Genomic DNA, 16,877 nt, shown 5'->3' with positions numbered 1-16,877 from the left:
CTCTTTTTCCTGTAGTCCACAATCATCTCGTTTGTCTTGATCATGTTGAGGGAGAGGTTGTTGTCCTGGCACCACACGGCCAGGTCTCTGACCTCCTACCTGTAGGCTGTCTTGTTGTTGTCGGTGATCAGGCCTACCTGTCACGCCCTGACTTAGAGAGCTTTTTATGTCTCTATTTTGGTTTGGTCAGGGTGTGATTTGGGTGGGCATTCTATGTTCAGTTTTCTATGTTTTGTATTTCTTTGTTTTGGCAGGGTATGGTTCTCAATCAGGGACAGCTGTCTATCATTGTCTCTGATTGGGAACCATACTTAGGTAGCCTTTTCCCACCTGTATTTTGTGGGTAGTTGTTTTCTGTTTAGTGTTCTGCACCTGACAAGACTGTTTCGGTTTCGTTTCTCACTTTGTTCTCGTGTTCAGTGTTAATAAAAATCATGAACACTTACTGCGCTTTGGTCCGATCCTTCATGCAACGACGACCGTTACACTACCAATGTTGTGTCATCTGCAAATTTAAGTATGGTTTTGGAGTCGTGCCTGGCTGTGCAGTCATGAGTGAACAGGGAGTACAGGAGGAGGCTGAGCACATACCCCCGAGGGGCCCCTGTGTTGAGGATCAGCGTGGCGGATGTGTTACAGTTGAAGTCAGAAGTTTACATTCTGTCACGGCCGTCAAAAGAAGTGGACCAAAGTGCAGCGTGGTGAAGGTACATATTCCTTTTATTTTAGAAAATGACGCCAACAAAACAACAAACAAAGAAAACAACCGTGAAGCTTACAGGGCTAAGTGCCACTAACAGATAACTTCCCACAAATGACAAAAGGGGAAAAGGCTGAACCATACCCGGCCAAAACATAGAAATACAAAATCATAGAAAACAGAACATAGAATGCCCACCCAAATCACACCCTGACCAAACAAAATAGAGACATAAAAAGGCTCACTAAGGTCAGGGCGTGACACATACACCTTAGCCAAATACATTTAAACTCAGTTTTTCACAATTCCGGACATTTAATCCTAGTAAAACATTCCCTGTCTTAGGTCAGTTAGGATCACCACTTTATTTTAAGAATGTGAAATGTCAGAATAATAGTAGAGAGAATGACTTATTTCAGATTTGATTTCTTTCATTACATTCCCAGTGGATCAGAAGTGTACATACACTCAATTAGTATTTGGTAGCATTGCCTTTAAATTGTTTAACTTGGGTCAAACGTTTTTCGGGTAACCTTCCACAAGCTTCCCACAATAAGTTGGGTGAATTTTGGCCCATTCCTCTTGACAGAGCTGGTGTAAGTGAGTCAGGTTTGTAGTCCTCCCTGCTCGAAAATGCTTTTTCAGTTCGGCCCAAAATTTGTCTATAGGTTTGAGGTCAGGGCTTTGTGATGGCCACTCCAATACCTTTGTTGTCCTTAAGCCATTTTGTCACAACTTTGGAAGTATGCTTGGAAGACCCATTTGCGACCAAGCTTTAACTTCCTGACTGATGTCTTGAGATGTTGCGTCAATATATCCACATAATTTTCCTGCCTCATGATGCCATCTATTTTGTGAATTGCACCAATCCCTCTTGCAGCAAAGCACCCCACAACATGATGCTGCCACCCCCGTGCTTCACGGTTGGGATGGGTGTTCTTCGGCTTGCAAGCTTCCCCCTTTTTCATCCAGATGGTCATTATGGCCATACAGTTTTAGTTGTGTTTCATCAGACCAGAGGATATTTCTCCAAAAAGTTTGATCTTTGTCCTTATGTGTAGTTGCAAACTGTAGTCTGGCTTTTTTATGGCGTTTTTTTTAATGGTAGCTTCTTTCTTGCTGAGTGGCCTATCAGGTTATGTCGATATAGGACTCGTTTTACTGTGGATATAGATACTTTGCACCTGTTTCCTCCAGCATCTTCACAAGGTCCTTTGCTGTTGTTCTGGGATTGATTTGCACTTTTCGCATCAAAGTACGTTCATCTCTAGGAGACAGAACGCGTTTCCTTCCTGAGCAGTAGGACGGCTGCGTGGTACCATGGTGTTTATACTTGCGTACTATTGTTTGTACAGATGAACGTGGTACCTTCAGGCATTTGGAAATTTCTCCCAAGGATGAACCAGACTTGTGGAGGTCTACAATTACTTTTCTGAGGTCTTGGCTGATTTCTTTTGATTTTCCCATGATGTCAAGCAAAGAGGCACTGAGTTTGAAGGTAGGCCTTGAAATACATCCACAGGTACACCTCCAATTGACTCAAATTATGTAAATTAGCCTATCAGAAGCTTCTAAAGCCATGACATAATTTTCTGGAATTTCCAAGCTGTTTAAAGGCAGTCAACTTAGTGTATGTAAGCTTCTGACCCACTGGAATTGTGATACAGTGAATTATAAGTGAAATAATCTGTCTGTAAACAATTGTTGGAAAAATGACTTGTCATGCACAAAGTAGATGTCCTATCCGACTTGCCAAAACTATAATTTGTTAACAAGAAATTTGTGGAGTGGTTGAAAAACAAGTTTTAATGACTCCAACCTAAGTGTATGTAAACTTCCGACTTCAACTGTACCCTTACCACCTCAGGGCGGCCCGTCAGGAAGTTCAGGATCCAGTTGCAGAGGGAGGCGTTTAGTCCCAGGGTCCTTAGCTTATTGATGAGCTTTGAGGGCACTATGGTGATGAACGCTGAGCTGTAGTCAATGAATAGCATTCTCACATAGGTGTTCATTTTGTCCAGGTGGGAATGGGCAGTGTGGAGTGCAATAGAGATTGCATCATCTGTGGATCTGTTGGGGCGGTATGGAAATTGAAGTGGGTCTAGGGTTTCTGAGATAAATGTGTTGATTAGCATTTGTTAATTCGTCCATCACTCCAGTGAATGTGACCAATCTAAGGTTTCTAGACACGCATCTGCCTCTGCAGCGATGATGTTCTGCTCGCCCAACGTCACACTTGCAAACTCTCAAGTTTGGCCTGTCTGCTCGCAGGACCCATCCTATGCGCTCTCAACTCAGTGTTTGCTTACTCAATTATGTTTCATCTTGCTGACCAGACCGCTCGCGAGCATTCGTCCGCGTGCCCCGCCTGTTGATTTTTGTCCCCCCATACCAGACATGATCAGGACACCCAATTTGAAGTATCAAAACAAACTCTGAACCAACTATATTAATTTGGGGACAGGTCAAAAAGCAATAAACATTTATGGAAATTTAGCTAGCTAGCTTGCTGTTGCTAGCTAATTTGTCCTATTTATCTAGCTCATTTGTCCTGGGATATAAACATTGTGTTATTTTACCTGAAAGGCAAAACGTCCTCTACTCCGACAATTAATCCACAGGAAAAAGTGTAAATGTAGTTCATTTTTAGTAATCTCTCCTCCTTCAGGCTTCTTCTTTGGACTTTATATGGCGGTTGGCAACCAACTTTAAGGCGCATTATTACCACCAACTGGACTGGAGTACGGACCTCAGTTCATCTGTCAATCACCCACGTGGGTAAATTCTCCTAAAAATCAATGAGGAGATGGGAAAGGCGGGACTTGCAGCGCATCAAGCGTCACAAATAGAACACGAGTGGTGTGGTTACCCTTCCCTCTCTGTTGAGGGATGACAGTGTAGTAAAACAGGACATTTCATTCCTATTGATGCATTCCAAACCATGACACATTAAAAAACATTTCCATTTTATTTTTTGGGGACAAAAATTGCCTATGAAGTCCTACATGCAGAAGATCAACGACATGTCAAACACATTCTAGTCACATTTATAGTCACGGCTGAGATGGTAAAGAACAAGTAGAAACACTTCGCTCAAAGACCTACGACCAGATGTAGGCAGACTAAAGACATTTACATAAAGGCCCCAGTGATGAAATAAATAACTACTTAAAACTGGCGGTTAAGCATTACACTTTGGACCTCGGAAGTGTTCTTTTTCATCCTATTCATTCGTCCATTCAACATTTTCTCTGTATTTGGAATGTCTTGCTGAGGAGCAAATGTAAGTAACGTTTTGTGGAGAAACAACAACAGCATTACATCCTCACATTCAAAGAAAACCCTTGATTACATCCATTTCGGCAACCAATAAGTTTTTAATTACATGACAGTATCTTAAAGGGATGATAGTAGTATCTCAATGTGTAGTCCTTCATTTTGTATCATTAAATTAAATACCACTGCTCCCCCAAAGTCAACAGCTCTTTCATTTCAATCCTGTGATTGTAAGACAGTTAAAAGACCCCCCCCCCAAAAATGCTGTCCCAACGCATTACAATCCACTTTCATGTCTCCACCATCAAAGTCAAACTCCAGTCATAGATACTTTGATGTAACCCAGTATGATTGGTTTGAGAAGACTGACAAAAGACTTATTTTAAAGATTACACATTCCTTTTTCCCCCCACTGACAAATCAATCAATCTACCGTCCGAATTCTATTTTACATGGAGGCCTATCATAATGTGCTGGCATAATCGGACTGGTAGAGCTGCTGAGATGAAAGCTTTGAGGACTTGTCATCTTTTCTTTAAGTTAAAACTACACCACAGAACACAGTTTCACAAGTCATGCAATATACCGTACAGTAACTAGAATTAGAAAAAGAATCCTCGTAATAATAATGTAAACGTAAAAAATGTCACCATGAATAAAATGACAAAATAAATGATTAGCTAGTTAAACACAGTGTATTCTTTAAAATTGTAATTACATATCAAAGAATAAGTGTAAACATATTATCCACCTTGCTGGCTGACCCCTCACCCAATAAATAAAAACGTCATTTTGGTGATCAGCTGCACATCATTTGTAAAAAGACATAGAAAGAGAGAGAGAGAGTCTTGGAGATAATTGTTTCCAATACGTAGCACATTCCATATAGGCAGACGCTGTATATGTTTCCTTGGGATTCATTTTCCAGTTCGCCGAAGGTAACGTATTTTTGAAAAAAGCAAAAAGTAAACAAACAGGGAATAAAAAAACAACTGAACAAAAATGCCGATATAAGGGTAAGCGACGAGCGGCATGGTCGACGGTTCCTCATACCAGTATGTGGCTGGAAAATGTAAAAAATAGCGCTGCAATATACGCTACATATCCACCAGAGAAACAGAAAAGGTCCCTGAAATAAATATCCTCATTCTTCTATATTTTTGGAAGAATAAAATAATAAAATGACAAATCTTTACATAAAAAAAATTGTGTTCCACGTTGTAAGAAAAAAATATTTAAAAACACGAGCTATACCATCCTGGAGTTAGTGTCTGATGAGAAGTGTCCGAGGTTTTGCTTTTGTCGACGGCCCCTGTTGTTTTTCGGGCATTTCCTGTAAGTACAAAAAAGGAAATTAGTTTTGAGCCTCAGATTCTAAGTCGGTGCTTAAAACTAAGCTATGAGAGATTTATGTGGTTTTGTTAAATGATGGATGGTTTGTTTAACTGTCGGCTAGGGAAGATTATCTTTCCCCACACACATTAATATTGTATTCTCTTCTAAGCACTGAATAACTTAATAAAACTCGACAGAAAGTTAATTGATTGCCTTTGATCCAGATGTTATTTCTTAGCATCCATACACCTACTCCACGGAATTACTATCATGCAATGAGTAACCTTGCCTAAGATTTGAACAGCTAGGCTTTAGCTCAGCGGACTAACAGTCCTGTGCCACACCGGAGACCTAGGTTTAAACCCTCGTCAGTCACACATACGGTGGCTTCCTTGGCTGTAAGCCGTACACACCTCACGCCAAGGGTTATTTTCAATCCTCTCAGTCGCTGAACTTGACGACAATGTGGAAGACCGAAACGTCACACCCTCCGTGAGAGTTGTGACACCTAGCCGCTTACCTCATGATGCACATCACCACGGCAACAATGACGGCGATCTGTACGGCGCCAATGATGGCGGCGATGAGGACGTAGTGGAGCTTCTGGCCGCTGGGCACCACATACAGGACGTTGAAGTCCTGGGGCTCCTCGCACTGTGCCCCCTTGTAGCCCGAGTCACACCTGTTGGCGCCATCGCAAGGAGACAGAGCCACGATGAAAAAAAAAATGACATTAAGATCAGCTGTACAATGTCACAATGCTCCATTTCTATTATGAACAAAATGTTCAGACCCTTCCATTTATGACAGACACATGACATACAGATTATCAGACCGCTTCATGCTCTATCCAAACAGTGGGGCGTCTCGCCTGTCAGCGATCTGCCTGCAGCACGTGATCGGGAAAGAAGAAAGGAAAGGAGGAGCCACGACAGATATGAGACAGACCTGCAGGTGGCCATGTTGTACTTGATCTCGCATTTCCCGTGTACACAGAAGCCAGCGTAGCTCTCCGCACAGGGGATGTGCATCCCGGCGTAGAAGCCATCCCCTGGGTCTGCGGTGTCTGAGAAATGGAATTTTAGAAGAAAAGACATAACCCAAGCAACTTTGCAAACTATTCCTAGCAATCGCTAGATCCCTAATTATTTGTAGACTTCTTTTGAGCACAACTGTTTATTTATTTCGGCCTAGGACATGTGAACTACTGTGTCTACAGCAATATAGCTGTCAGCTCCGAATGTGTACATCAAAATCAAATAAACTGCTAAATCTTCAAATGAAAACAAACATTCCCAACAAATAAGGAGAGAATGGCATTTGCGGTAATGATATGTGACGACATCACATGTCCGTTTTTGATTTGATTCCCTCTCGTTAGGAACAGTTGTATGTCATGTGTATGTTAGGCATTGTTATGGTAACCTTTTGTCAGTAACATTTGATTGCACAGTATTATGAATTGTATCGGCACTGAAGCCATTGATTCAAAATGCTCAGAGGTGTATGGGAATGACGAGAGATTGAGTTGATTGTAATAGCAATGCACAAAATGAAAAGATAGAAAATACTGTCCTGCTTTTGTATCTGTTCTTCTGTTGATCTGCTTCTATAGTACAGTAAGTAGGTGAAGTGGTTATTGGTACACTATATTACATTGTTTGCCGAGCGTTTAAAAAAAAAAAAATCTACTGTGGCTTTATGGTGGGATTATGACTTCAATGCCACTACATAAATCAACAATTGCAACACAATGACAGGTAGATTAAATCGTCAATTGAAAAAATTCTTGCCTAAAAGATTGTAGGAACTGCCGTCATCTTTCTTCCCCATTTTCTCTTTATCTGCTGGTAGAAATAAGAGACGATAAGTGGAAGCTCTCTCTCACACACACACACATTCATATATGCATATAATACACATGTGTATATAGTATGTGTGTGAAATAGGACAGACATAAGCACCCACCAAATGATAATGAATATGATTACACACACACACACACACACACACACACACACACACACACACTCATTCACTTATGTTGTTCATCATGAATACAGTCATCAGAATACGACCAAGGTTTTAGATACACATTCCTCCTGAGGTCTTTTTAAGAGTTGGTAAATGTAGCCTATGCTACTGTTCGGTCTGTGCTGGTGCCTACCTCCTGATCTTATCAGGATTGGATATATAGCCATCACCCATCTGGTATGCTGGGTGGCCTCTGTCTGTTTAGTCCTCTCAGATCCACGAGGGGGGACTAATGGGTTTGGGATTGGGCCCTATGTCTGCCTGTGAGGACTTGGAGTTCTGTCTGTCTGTGTGTGTCTGCCCGTCAATCAGCCTGCCTGTGTCTGCCCGTCAGTCAGTCTGTCTGTCTGTGTCTGCCCGTCAGTCAGTCTGTCTGTCTGTATCTGCCCGTCAGTCAGCCTGCCTGTCTCTGCCTGCCTGTTTATCTTGTCTGCATGTCTGTCAGTCTGTCTACACGAGAGACCGCTGGACGTAGGTCCTGTCCATCTGTCTGGCTACAGATCGGTCTCAAACAAACAAACTGGCTGAGAATGTTTCTCTTCATGGATGTTTGGAGGATAATTATTTCCCAGGGTTTCCAAGGAAGTGGGGGATGTTTGCTCTCTGTCAGAACGGAGGCGTAAAGAGGTCTATCTATGTGTTTACGGGCCTTTCCATGTGAGGTGAGTCCGGTATGTAACAACAAGTGCAGGGAGTTGTGCCAGTGCCTGTTGCTGTGACAGTGTGCGTGATTGTGGTGTGTCTGTGTGTCAATCTGTGTTTGTAGTCTTCCTATCATACAAAACAGTCGACAGCTAACGCTGGCTTGACACAACGCCGCTCTCGTCTTGTTGCGATGGCTCGCGGACGAGAGCGGTTGGTGGGGTGCATGTTAAACAGGAGAAGATGAGAGGAAAAGAGGAATAGAGTGAGGCTGTGAATAAGTAAACACAGCAGCACATACTCATCCATTTTTTAGATTCTATCCTTCCTCTAGAAATATTGACAGTGCTTCTTTCTTTTGTGTTTGTTTTTGATGTTGCACTGTGTAGTTGCTCACAATGCAGCCACAGTAGGAAGTCAGTGATTGTAGAAAATTCTAGAGGGATAATCCTGCTTGTTTTAACCTAAAAAAGTGTGTCTGATTGTGAGAGAATTGCTGCGAGATGTAGCATTACTGAGATAGCTACAGATTTACCTTGCTGTTGCTTTGATGTGCAAAAATCTAACGTGCAACAGTGGTTAAATATGTAGTGCCACCTGCAAACAAATGCTTGGGCTTTATTTTGAAGCTGTCGAGTTTACTAACCCTTAAGTTAGTGCACAACCTAAAGGAATTTAAATATGATCAAATATGAATCGACTCTAATCAATGACACTGTGGTTGAACGAATGAATCTGCTAAAATAAAATCATGGGGAAAGTATTCATTGAAACTGCGATAACATTTGGCATATGGGCTTTCGAGAGTCACAAAATATCTTAATCCCGGTTTGTGTCAAGGAAACCGGTGCGATCCTGGCAAGTTGGTCTGCTGCTCTACATACTGAGCCAGGTGCTCCTCCTCCCAGATCCTGCAAGGCACACTGTCGCTTAGACTTCTCTCCCACAGAGGCAATCAGTAGCTTTGTCATAGCTTTGTCATCAGTAGCTTTGTCATCCTGACATCTGCAAACCAGGTTCCAAATAATATTATGCTTTCATTCAAATAATTGACCTGGGATTGATTGAGCATATCTGGCACAAAAGAAACAATGGAATGCAAACCCCAAATGCAAACCCCTCCCACCTGGCAATGCAGACAGGCTCAATCAGATGCTCAACGTATTTGAAAGAAAACAAATACTACTTGATCCCAAGTCTGGACATTTGACTGCCTTAAACAACCAACAAGAAATCCATAAAAAGGTCCTGCATTTGTTGTATTAGGACCTGTGGGAACACTCGTTTTAGGCTATCGGCCAAGTTTTGTGTAAAAAAGTAGGGGGGGGGGGGTTATTGAGTAAATCAAGTCTAAGAAGATATACTCTGAGGGTGGTTTTCTGAAATAGCTTGGGGTGTTGGCACTGTCAACCCCAGAGTCTGGAAACATCAGACAACAACACAGGACTACAAATGAGCCCATCTCCACTATATCCCCCCCCAAAAAAGTCATCCAGCATTGGCTAGATCAAAACTTCTCATACTGTGACCTGGGATAACATAACTAATTTGAGCTTTTTCCCTCAAAAGATGCCTCTGAAACACACAAGGCGTAGCGAGCTTCAATCACGGCTGAGTAAATTGAATTCTGGGAAGGTTTCGACGTGACAGGGGTTTGGAATGGCGGCGGGGGAGTATAAATAAATGTTATTCCTTTTGAGGCGCTGGTCAGGGCTTGTGTGCTTGTTTACAGACTTCTGAGGCTTTGATACGCTTGCCTGGTGCTCATTGATTTTAGTGACTGATCGATCGGCTCAGTGCTGACGACAGGTGTCTGCTTGGTGAGGCTTATCTGGCTGCGAGCAGCTTCAGTCAGGCGAGCATGAAGGACTCTACGAGTGGAAACGGGGCCTAGCATTACCACAGCTTTGTGTCAAGTGTGACTTGTGACTTTGTATAACTTGTGCGATGAGGCTACAATGGGATGACAGCTTTTGGGGTAAGATAGCATATGGTTAGCTAGCATTTGTAGTAGCATAGGGTTAGCGTAAGAAAGTCTCCAGGTGAGATGAGTGAAGCTAACAGTATTGTTCCTGGAACTAGTGTAATTACACTTCCCCGAGAGACTCAAAACGGTTGACTAAAATGTGAACATACTGCTTAAAGTGAGGCATTGGCCTAGCCCTAATATGGCTAGCTTCCTATGGCATCTACCATAATTATGGAGGCTAGCTGTATACTGTAGGTTTGGCCCAAATAGACTGGGGCCAGTTCCCAGTTTGTTTCCAGTGTAAGTAAGAGACTGACACTAGAATAATGCTAACATAACCACCCCCACAGTCAATAAAAAAAAATGCAATAAAAAAAGAAAAACATTTTACAAGCAGTAAACCAGTTTTACTAATTGCAGAGAGCGTAGTGCTCAGTCTCACCTGGGCATCTCCCAAGATGCTTGACGTCGATCTGCTCCTGCTTCATGCACGAGGCCTCTCGGACCAGACAGGGGTTGTTGTAGGAGTTTCCGTCCGTGGCGCACACAGGGTTCTCATTGTGTCCACTGCAGTCAATGTTACATATGCACCTGACAGAAAAAGAGGAACATGTTTAACCCTTATCGTTTCACTCCAAACTCCTGGTCTACTTCCATCAGCATCGACTACAGTATATTAGGAAGATCTCTTGGAGGGTGATTATGTAGGATTATACTCCATGATACTAATACTGTATATTGATGCAGTATGATATAGTATTGAAATGTAAAATGTATTTTAGATTCTAATGACAATGTGTTTAATATTGTTGGTCCTACAATGAGGCCAGAGACAACTCATCAACACTTAAGTTCAATATTCTATGACTTATTGTATGATATGAAAAAGATAGTTACTATTTTACAGACACTCACCAGACGTCCTCAGAGTCCTCGTCGCATTCCGCTCCATACTTGCACGTGCCGCACTTAGTGAACTTCTTCCCCGCGTCTGTGCCTGAGCCTTCGTATTCTGGGAGAGCAGGGTGGACAACATCCAAAACACTGTTACCAGCTATTTGGGGTTTCTCTTGCTCAGACAATGGCTCAGTATAGGAGAAACCCCTAGCCCCTTGTCACTTTATGTAGAACCAAGATAACTAGGCATGGTAGTAGCCTCACCTTGCCTTCTGATAGGCAAGTAGGATGTTTTGCCATATTCCTAATCAAATCTTTTCAGCGCCTAAGGGTTAAGGCCTAAGGGTTAAGGCCTAGGGGTTTTTCATGACTATCATTCCCTAGGTTTCAAATCAATTGGCGACACACACCATATCATTATGTGACTCCAGGTTTACTTCCATATGATGGGGAATATATCATATATTTGCGCATAAAGGCGTTTCCACTGCCATCTCTCGCATAATACATTTTACCGACACAAAAAGATCCCACCATGTCGAACGAACAAATGATCTGCCGTCATTTATACAATTGTACCGAAAACGTCCTGTTTCCATCCCTCTCATTTACAGGAGGCGGATAAGGGGGGGAAAAGACACTAGTGACTCACGCTTTCTATTACGCCAGGTTGAATGAGTAAAGAGATTTATATAATGACAGTGAAAAGAAACCATGGTATTTTGGAATTATAGCGATGCATTACTATTATCTGGCAGTGGAGTGGTGATTTTTCAGTGGAGCAGAGCATTCGCTACGGACAAGGCAATAACACCCAAACAACACCCAAATGCAGATATCAACGAGGTGAGGTATCATTATCATCTGTGTGCAGATGATTGGGGCTGTATTCATCGAGGGCCGTTTAGGGATTTATCCGGTGTAATTTCCTAATGTAAAACACGCCCACCACTGTCAAAGCGGATTACAATTAACCCATATTTGATCAAACGCAATAAACCAGAGCGGCCGTCGTGGGGGGAATATGGGTTATCGCCGCTGTACTGACAGATTGGCCCGCTGCTTATGCTTGTATTGCCTGTGGTGCTCAGTTGTGTTTAGTCGGGACGACACAGGATCAATAGATAAAGATCTGCCAAGGCTTTGTTGTCGCTGCTAGGCTGACCTGTGTCACCAGATGTTGTCATTACCCAAGAAACTATATGTACCACATTAAAAGCTCATGAGGCATTTATACGTTATATTCTCCAATAATAAATGGCTTTAGATACAGTCACATCCCAGATTTTTTCCCCTTAAATTATAGCACGTTAATTATAGATTTGATTGATATACATTACTTGTGTGATAAAACAGAGACGTGAATATTATTTGTATCTGTAAGGGTTTTCCTCCTCCTCTTCGTCTGAGGAGGAGAAGCGAGAAGGATCGCAGGACCAATGCGCAGCGTGGTAGGTGTTCATGGTTCTTTAATAACAGAAACTCAACATGAACACACTACAAAACAATAAACGTGGCAAAACCTGAAAACAGTCCTCTCTGATGCAGAGAACACAGAGACAGGAAACAATCACCCACAAACCAACACAAAACAAGCTACCTAAATATGGTTCCCAATCAGAGACAATGACCAACACCTGCCTCTGATTGAGAACCATACCAAACATAGAAATAGACAAACTAGACACACAACAGAATGCCCATCCAGCTCATGTCCTGACCAACACTAAATCAAGGAAAACACACAAGAACTATGGTCAGAACGTGACAGTATCCTTTTATCAAATGGGTTTAACGGATGTAAGCCCACATCCAGCAGTCCGCCCAAACTAACAGCAATTCTCCATTCTGTAGATAGAATGTATTAGCTTTACGACATTCAGTCAGCCAGTCCTTGTTTTGATTACATTTGCTTTGCTTTGCCAAAGCAGGATATTATACACCTGAAGCGAACACAACCCTACCACCCCACAACAACCCTTTCACATTGCTAGCAACCTACCACTCCATGGAAACGGCTATACAGTACCTCACTGTGCATCCCCACTCAATCAATGCCGGTGTACGTGTTACCTTCTATCCATCTTTTTACATTATTACAACACGCCTACGCATGGGCGCAAACACACAACAGCCATGAGCCATCCACAGAGGCACACACAAAGGCTGAGTGTACCAAACAAACATTCTGTTCTCAGGTCTCCCTCGCTCTCTCTCTCCATCTCGCTCACACACACACACCACAGGAATGCTGCTCTGGGGAGGATGGCTCACAACAATGGCTGGAATGGAGTAAATGGAATGGTATCGAACACAAAGTTCCATTCCATCATTCCGTTCCAGCTATTACCATGAGCCTGTCCTCCCATCCAACCACCTCTGATACACAACATATTAGGTACACACACCAGACAATCCTCAAACACACCAGACAATCCTCAAAACACACCAGACACAGCAATCACACACACACACAATCCCTACAGAGAACCACTGTGAACACCCAACAGTGTTCAAAGGGGACAGCAAAACACATCCAAAGCACACAGACAGATACACAAGCATCAGAGCTCAATTGCACTTTAATAATTTATGTCATAAACAGCTCAGCCAATCGCCTGTAGGGGATTATGCACGTCTATCCAGTCCTGTGCAGATGGTAGAGATATTGGGTCCCCAGTCACTGCTCTCCAATTAAAACCACATTAAACAACAAACGCTGCGGTCGCCACATGCAGATGGTCACAAAATGTCTCGATGGGCTTGGCATTTGTGCAAGTGAGAGAATACACTGTTCAAATATTACTGACAGGCTACAGATATGCTGTTGAAAATGGTGCTAATAGTCTACAGATGGTTTGTTGAGCATCTATAGCTTGTTGAAAATGACGATATAGACTGTTGAGATGCTAAAGACATGCAATTGAAATGTTACCGATAGTCTGTAGATGGACTATCCAAATAGTGTTACTGAAATATCAATGCCTCCATCAGGAGAAGTTACTGGGGGCGAACGAACGGCCATTTTCTCTCGGACCATTATCAGGGACTTAATATTCCAGCTTGCTTACAGACTGTGTACAAAGCCAGGCGATTCACTGGCTTGTGTGTAACCCCCATTCACAAATCATCCAAAAAGCCAGCTTGAGTATTCATTAAAGGAATTTGTTGTGTATTGTCTGAAATGTATTCCCGAGACAAACTCAAGAGTTGGAAGCTTTTAGAAGTAGTGAATAAGCAGGGGGATGTAAAGTTAAACTGCAATCTAAATAGGCATTTCCAGAAATGTCCGACACACCAATTGTCACAGTCAAGGGACTGCATTAGCATTCAGCATGAACAGAATAGGAAATAAGGGCTTGGTGTATCAAGCCTGTGTACTTCCTAGGACTTGGTACACCATTCCATGTCGCATGAGGAAAAATCTTCAAAAAGGGTTAAAGGTTAGAGGCAGTACAGAGGTTTATTTGCTAATAATGTTTACCTCACATTTTACCTAAATGGTTCACATATACACATACGACCGTCATTCTTAACTTGTGAAACCGCACAATCCGTGGTTTCAGGTGTGCCCCTTTCTTGTCCAATGTAGTCATTTTGGGGCCTTTGAGGTATGTAAGTATGTTTCACTGATATATTTGCCTAAATCACAGAACAAATGACTGTAAATGCAGATTATTTCAATGCTTTATCATCTAGTACATGTGTAGTTCGAAAACCATATCGGATGTATATGCTTAACACAGGATTAACCATAGAGTATACCACGTACCTCCGTCTCCAGAGCCGGAGCCAGTATCTGTGAAGACAGGAAAGACGTTGTCACAATTCTAATCCACATATGGTGTATGCCCTTCAAAAACACTGCTTCCCTATATTTCTTGGCATAGTGTTGTTGCATTAAGAAATGGACCCTGGCAACACAAATCTTGGCACAGTGTGCTTGAATTAAGAAATGGACACATGCTTCCAAGATTTTGGCATGGTATTGTTGCATTAGGAGATGAATATTGGCTGCATCGTTTAATTAAAGTTCCCCACAGCTTTCTTTTACAGCACCTCTATCCAAATTCATAGTTCACGAAAAATTTTAACAGAGGGACCAGACGTAAATTCTCTAGAAACTACCAAAGATCAGCTTCAAGGTTTACTCAACCCAAAACCACAGCCCAGTCTTGACTGCAAAAACATTGACTGTAGTTCAATCTACCTCAATTGGGCCGACCAACCTGTGCTCCCGCACATTGGCTAACCGGGCTATCTGCATTGTGTCCCGCCACCCCTATTTTACGCTACTGCTACACTCTGTTCATCATATATGCATAGTCACTTTAACCATATATACATGTATATACTACCTCAATCAGCCTGACTACCCAGTGTCTGTATGTAGCCTCGCTACTGTTATAGCCTCGCTACTGTTATAGCCTCGCTACTGTTATTTTTCACTGTCTTTTCACTGTTGCCTTATTTCTTTACTTACCTATTGTTCACCTAATACCTTTTTTCACTATTGGATGGAGCCTGTTGTATTCGGCGCACGTGACAAATAAACTTTGATTTGATCAAATCCATACTGCAGAAAAATGACTGTTCCGCTGTAGGAAACAATTACAGAGTGAAAAACTTGATCCTAAGTAACATTGACACACTTCTCGGTGTGGGTTTGATAACAGTTTTTAAACAACTCTTATACCGAATGCTAATTCTATTATGTAACCCAAACAATACGTTTTCCCTATCTGAATTCTGACACATCCTTGACTCTGACCAATTTTGTTACCAATTTTAACCCCCTGATCCCAGCAAATGCTGATTGCTTATCATAAACGATGTACGATGTCTCCTCTCTCCATGCACCTTTTAATGTGTTCTTGGAGAGTGGAGAGCATCCACCTACACGGACACTCCTGTAACTACTCCTACTCACTACTGCATAAAATGCTTAGCCCTATTTCTGCATCCTAAATGGTAACCTTTTCCCTTTATAGAGCACTACTTCTGACCAGGGCCCATAGGGCTCTGGTCAAAAGTAGTGCACTAAACAGTGAATAGGGTGCCCTTATCAGGGTCCTTAGTATTCATGGTGTTGCCTCGGCAGTCGGCTCATAGCCGCCAAACGCTTCAATGACAGAAAGCCTAAATATAGGCAAGAGGAAATGGGACTAAGCAAGGAGAGAGGGGAAGGAAGCAGAGGGCATATTGCGGCGCAAGAACGCTTGGGTAAGTCGTAAAAAGAGTGCACTGCTGTGATGCGTCACCAGGGAAATCAGGCCACCGCCCCGAGAGATTGGTTTCACGACACGAGCTGGAAACTGTTGCTCACACGTTTTGCTATGTGTTATGACAATGTGACCCCTGGGATGTCTGTGATACTCGAAGAGAAAACCGGTCTGTCTTAGTGTAGGCACAGGTGAACAAGTGATGTGAGTGTGTGTTTGTGTGTCTGTGGGCAATCTGTGCAGGGCTTTTGTTTCTGCCTCAGAATTGGCTTCTGGGTTAGACCTGGTGAACCAGTCAGATATTTCCTATTCAAAGCCATACCCTGATGAATGACAAGCAAATAACTAACACTTCCAAATACACCTATTCTGAAATTGTGATTTCGACAACAGGTATCCCCAACAGAGCCAGCTGCTTTCCATCTATTTTCTTTAATTGCTAATTGATGTAGACCTAAGAAACGAGGTGAGCGGAATCTCAAACCAATCAGTGTAATCAATAAAGTATTGAGGAGAGTAGAAACCCTGTAGACACGCCAGCCCTTGAGGACTGGGATTGAGAGAACCTGGGGCTGCGTTCTAATTCCCACACTTCTCCCTGAAGTATGGACTTGCTCACTCCCCCACATGGATGTCAACGCTCATTGGATTGGCATCAGCTAGAACTAGTGCTGAAAGAGTTTCTACCATATTTCTTCCACCACTCTGTTCCTTTTAAATCCACCAGGGGAGTGAAGGAGTGCACACACAGGGGTGAAAGGTAGACGAACAGACTGCAGCCCTGAACAAGTCTACATCCATT

At 42.5% G+C, this 16,877-nt stretch overlaps 1 protein-coding gene across 2 annotated transcripts in view; it reads right to left on the bottom strand.

Annotated features, from left to right (window-relative positions):
• Positions 1 to 3,645: 3,645 nt before the first annotated feature.
• The window catches only part of tmeff1a (transmembrane protein with EGF-like and two follistatin-like domains 1a), an 85,285-nt gene continuing 72,053 nt past the window's right edge, over positions 3,646 to 16,877 (bottom strand). Inside the window, exons 4-10 of one of the 2 annotated variants that reach the window (XM_024435014.2) lie at positions 14,626 to 14,652; positions 10,872 to 10,968; positions 10,399 to 10,547; positions 7,105 to 7,155; positions 6,260 to 6,377; positions 5,832 to 5,993; positions 3,646 to 5,309 (exon numbers count right to left, since the gene is read on the bottom strand). In XM_024435014.2, the coding sequence (XP_024290782.1) occupies positions 5,225 to 5,309; positions 5,832 to 5,993; positions 6,260 to 6,377; positions 7,105 to 7,155; positions 10,399 to 10,547; positions 10,872 to 10,968; positions 14,626 to 14,652 (689 nt within the window). In that variant the 3' untranslated portion in view covers positions 3,646 to 5,224. Of the gene's footprint in view, positions 5,310 to 5,831; positions 5,994 to 6,259; positions 6,378 to 7,104; positions 7,159 to 10,398; positions 10,548 to 10,871; positions 10,969 to 14,625; positions 14,653 to 16,877 lie in introns of both variants that reach the window. The other variant, XM_024435013.2, reaches the window with a different exon arrangement.

This window comes from Oncorhynchus tshawytscha, linkage group LG10 (assembly GCF_018296145.1).
Source record: "Oncorhynchus tshawytscha isolate Ot180627B linkage group LG10, Otsh_v2.0, whole genome shotgun sequence".
NCBI classification, from domain to species: Eukaryota; Metazoa; Chordata; class Actinopteri; order Salmoniformes; family Salmonidae; genus Oncorhynchus; species Oncorhynchus tshawytscha.
Note: the sequence above shows the minus strand (reverse complement) of the source record. Positions and strands in the feature narration are given on the sequence as shown.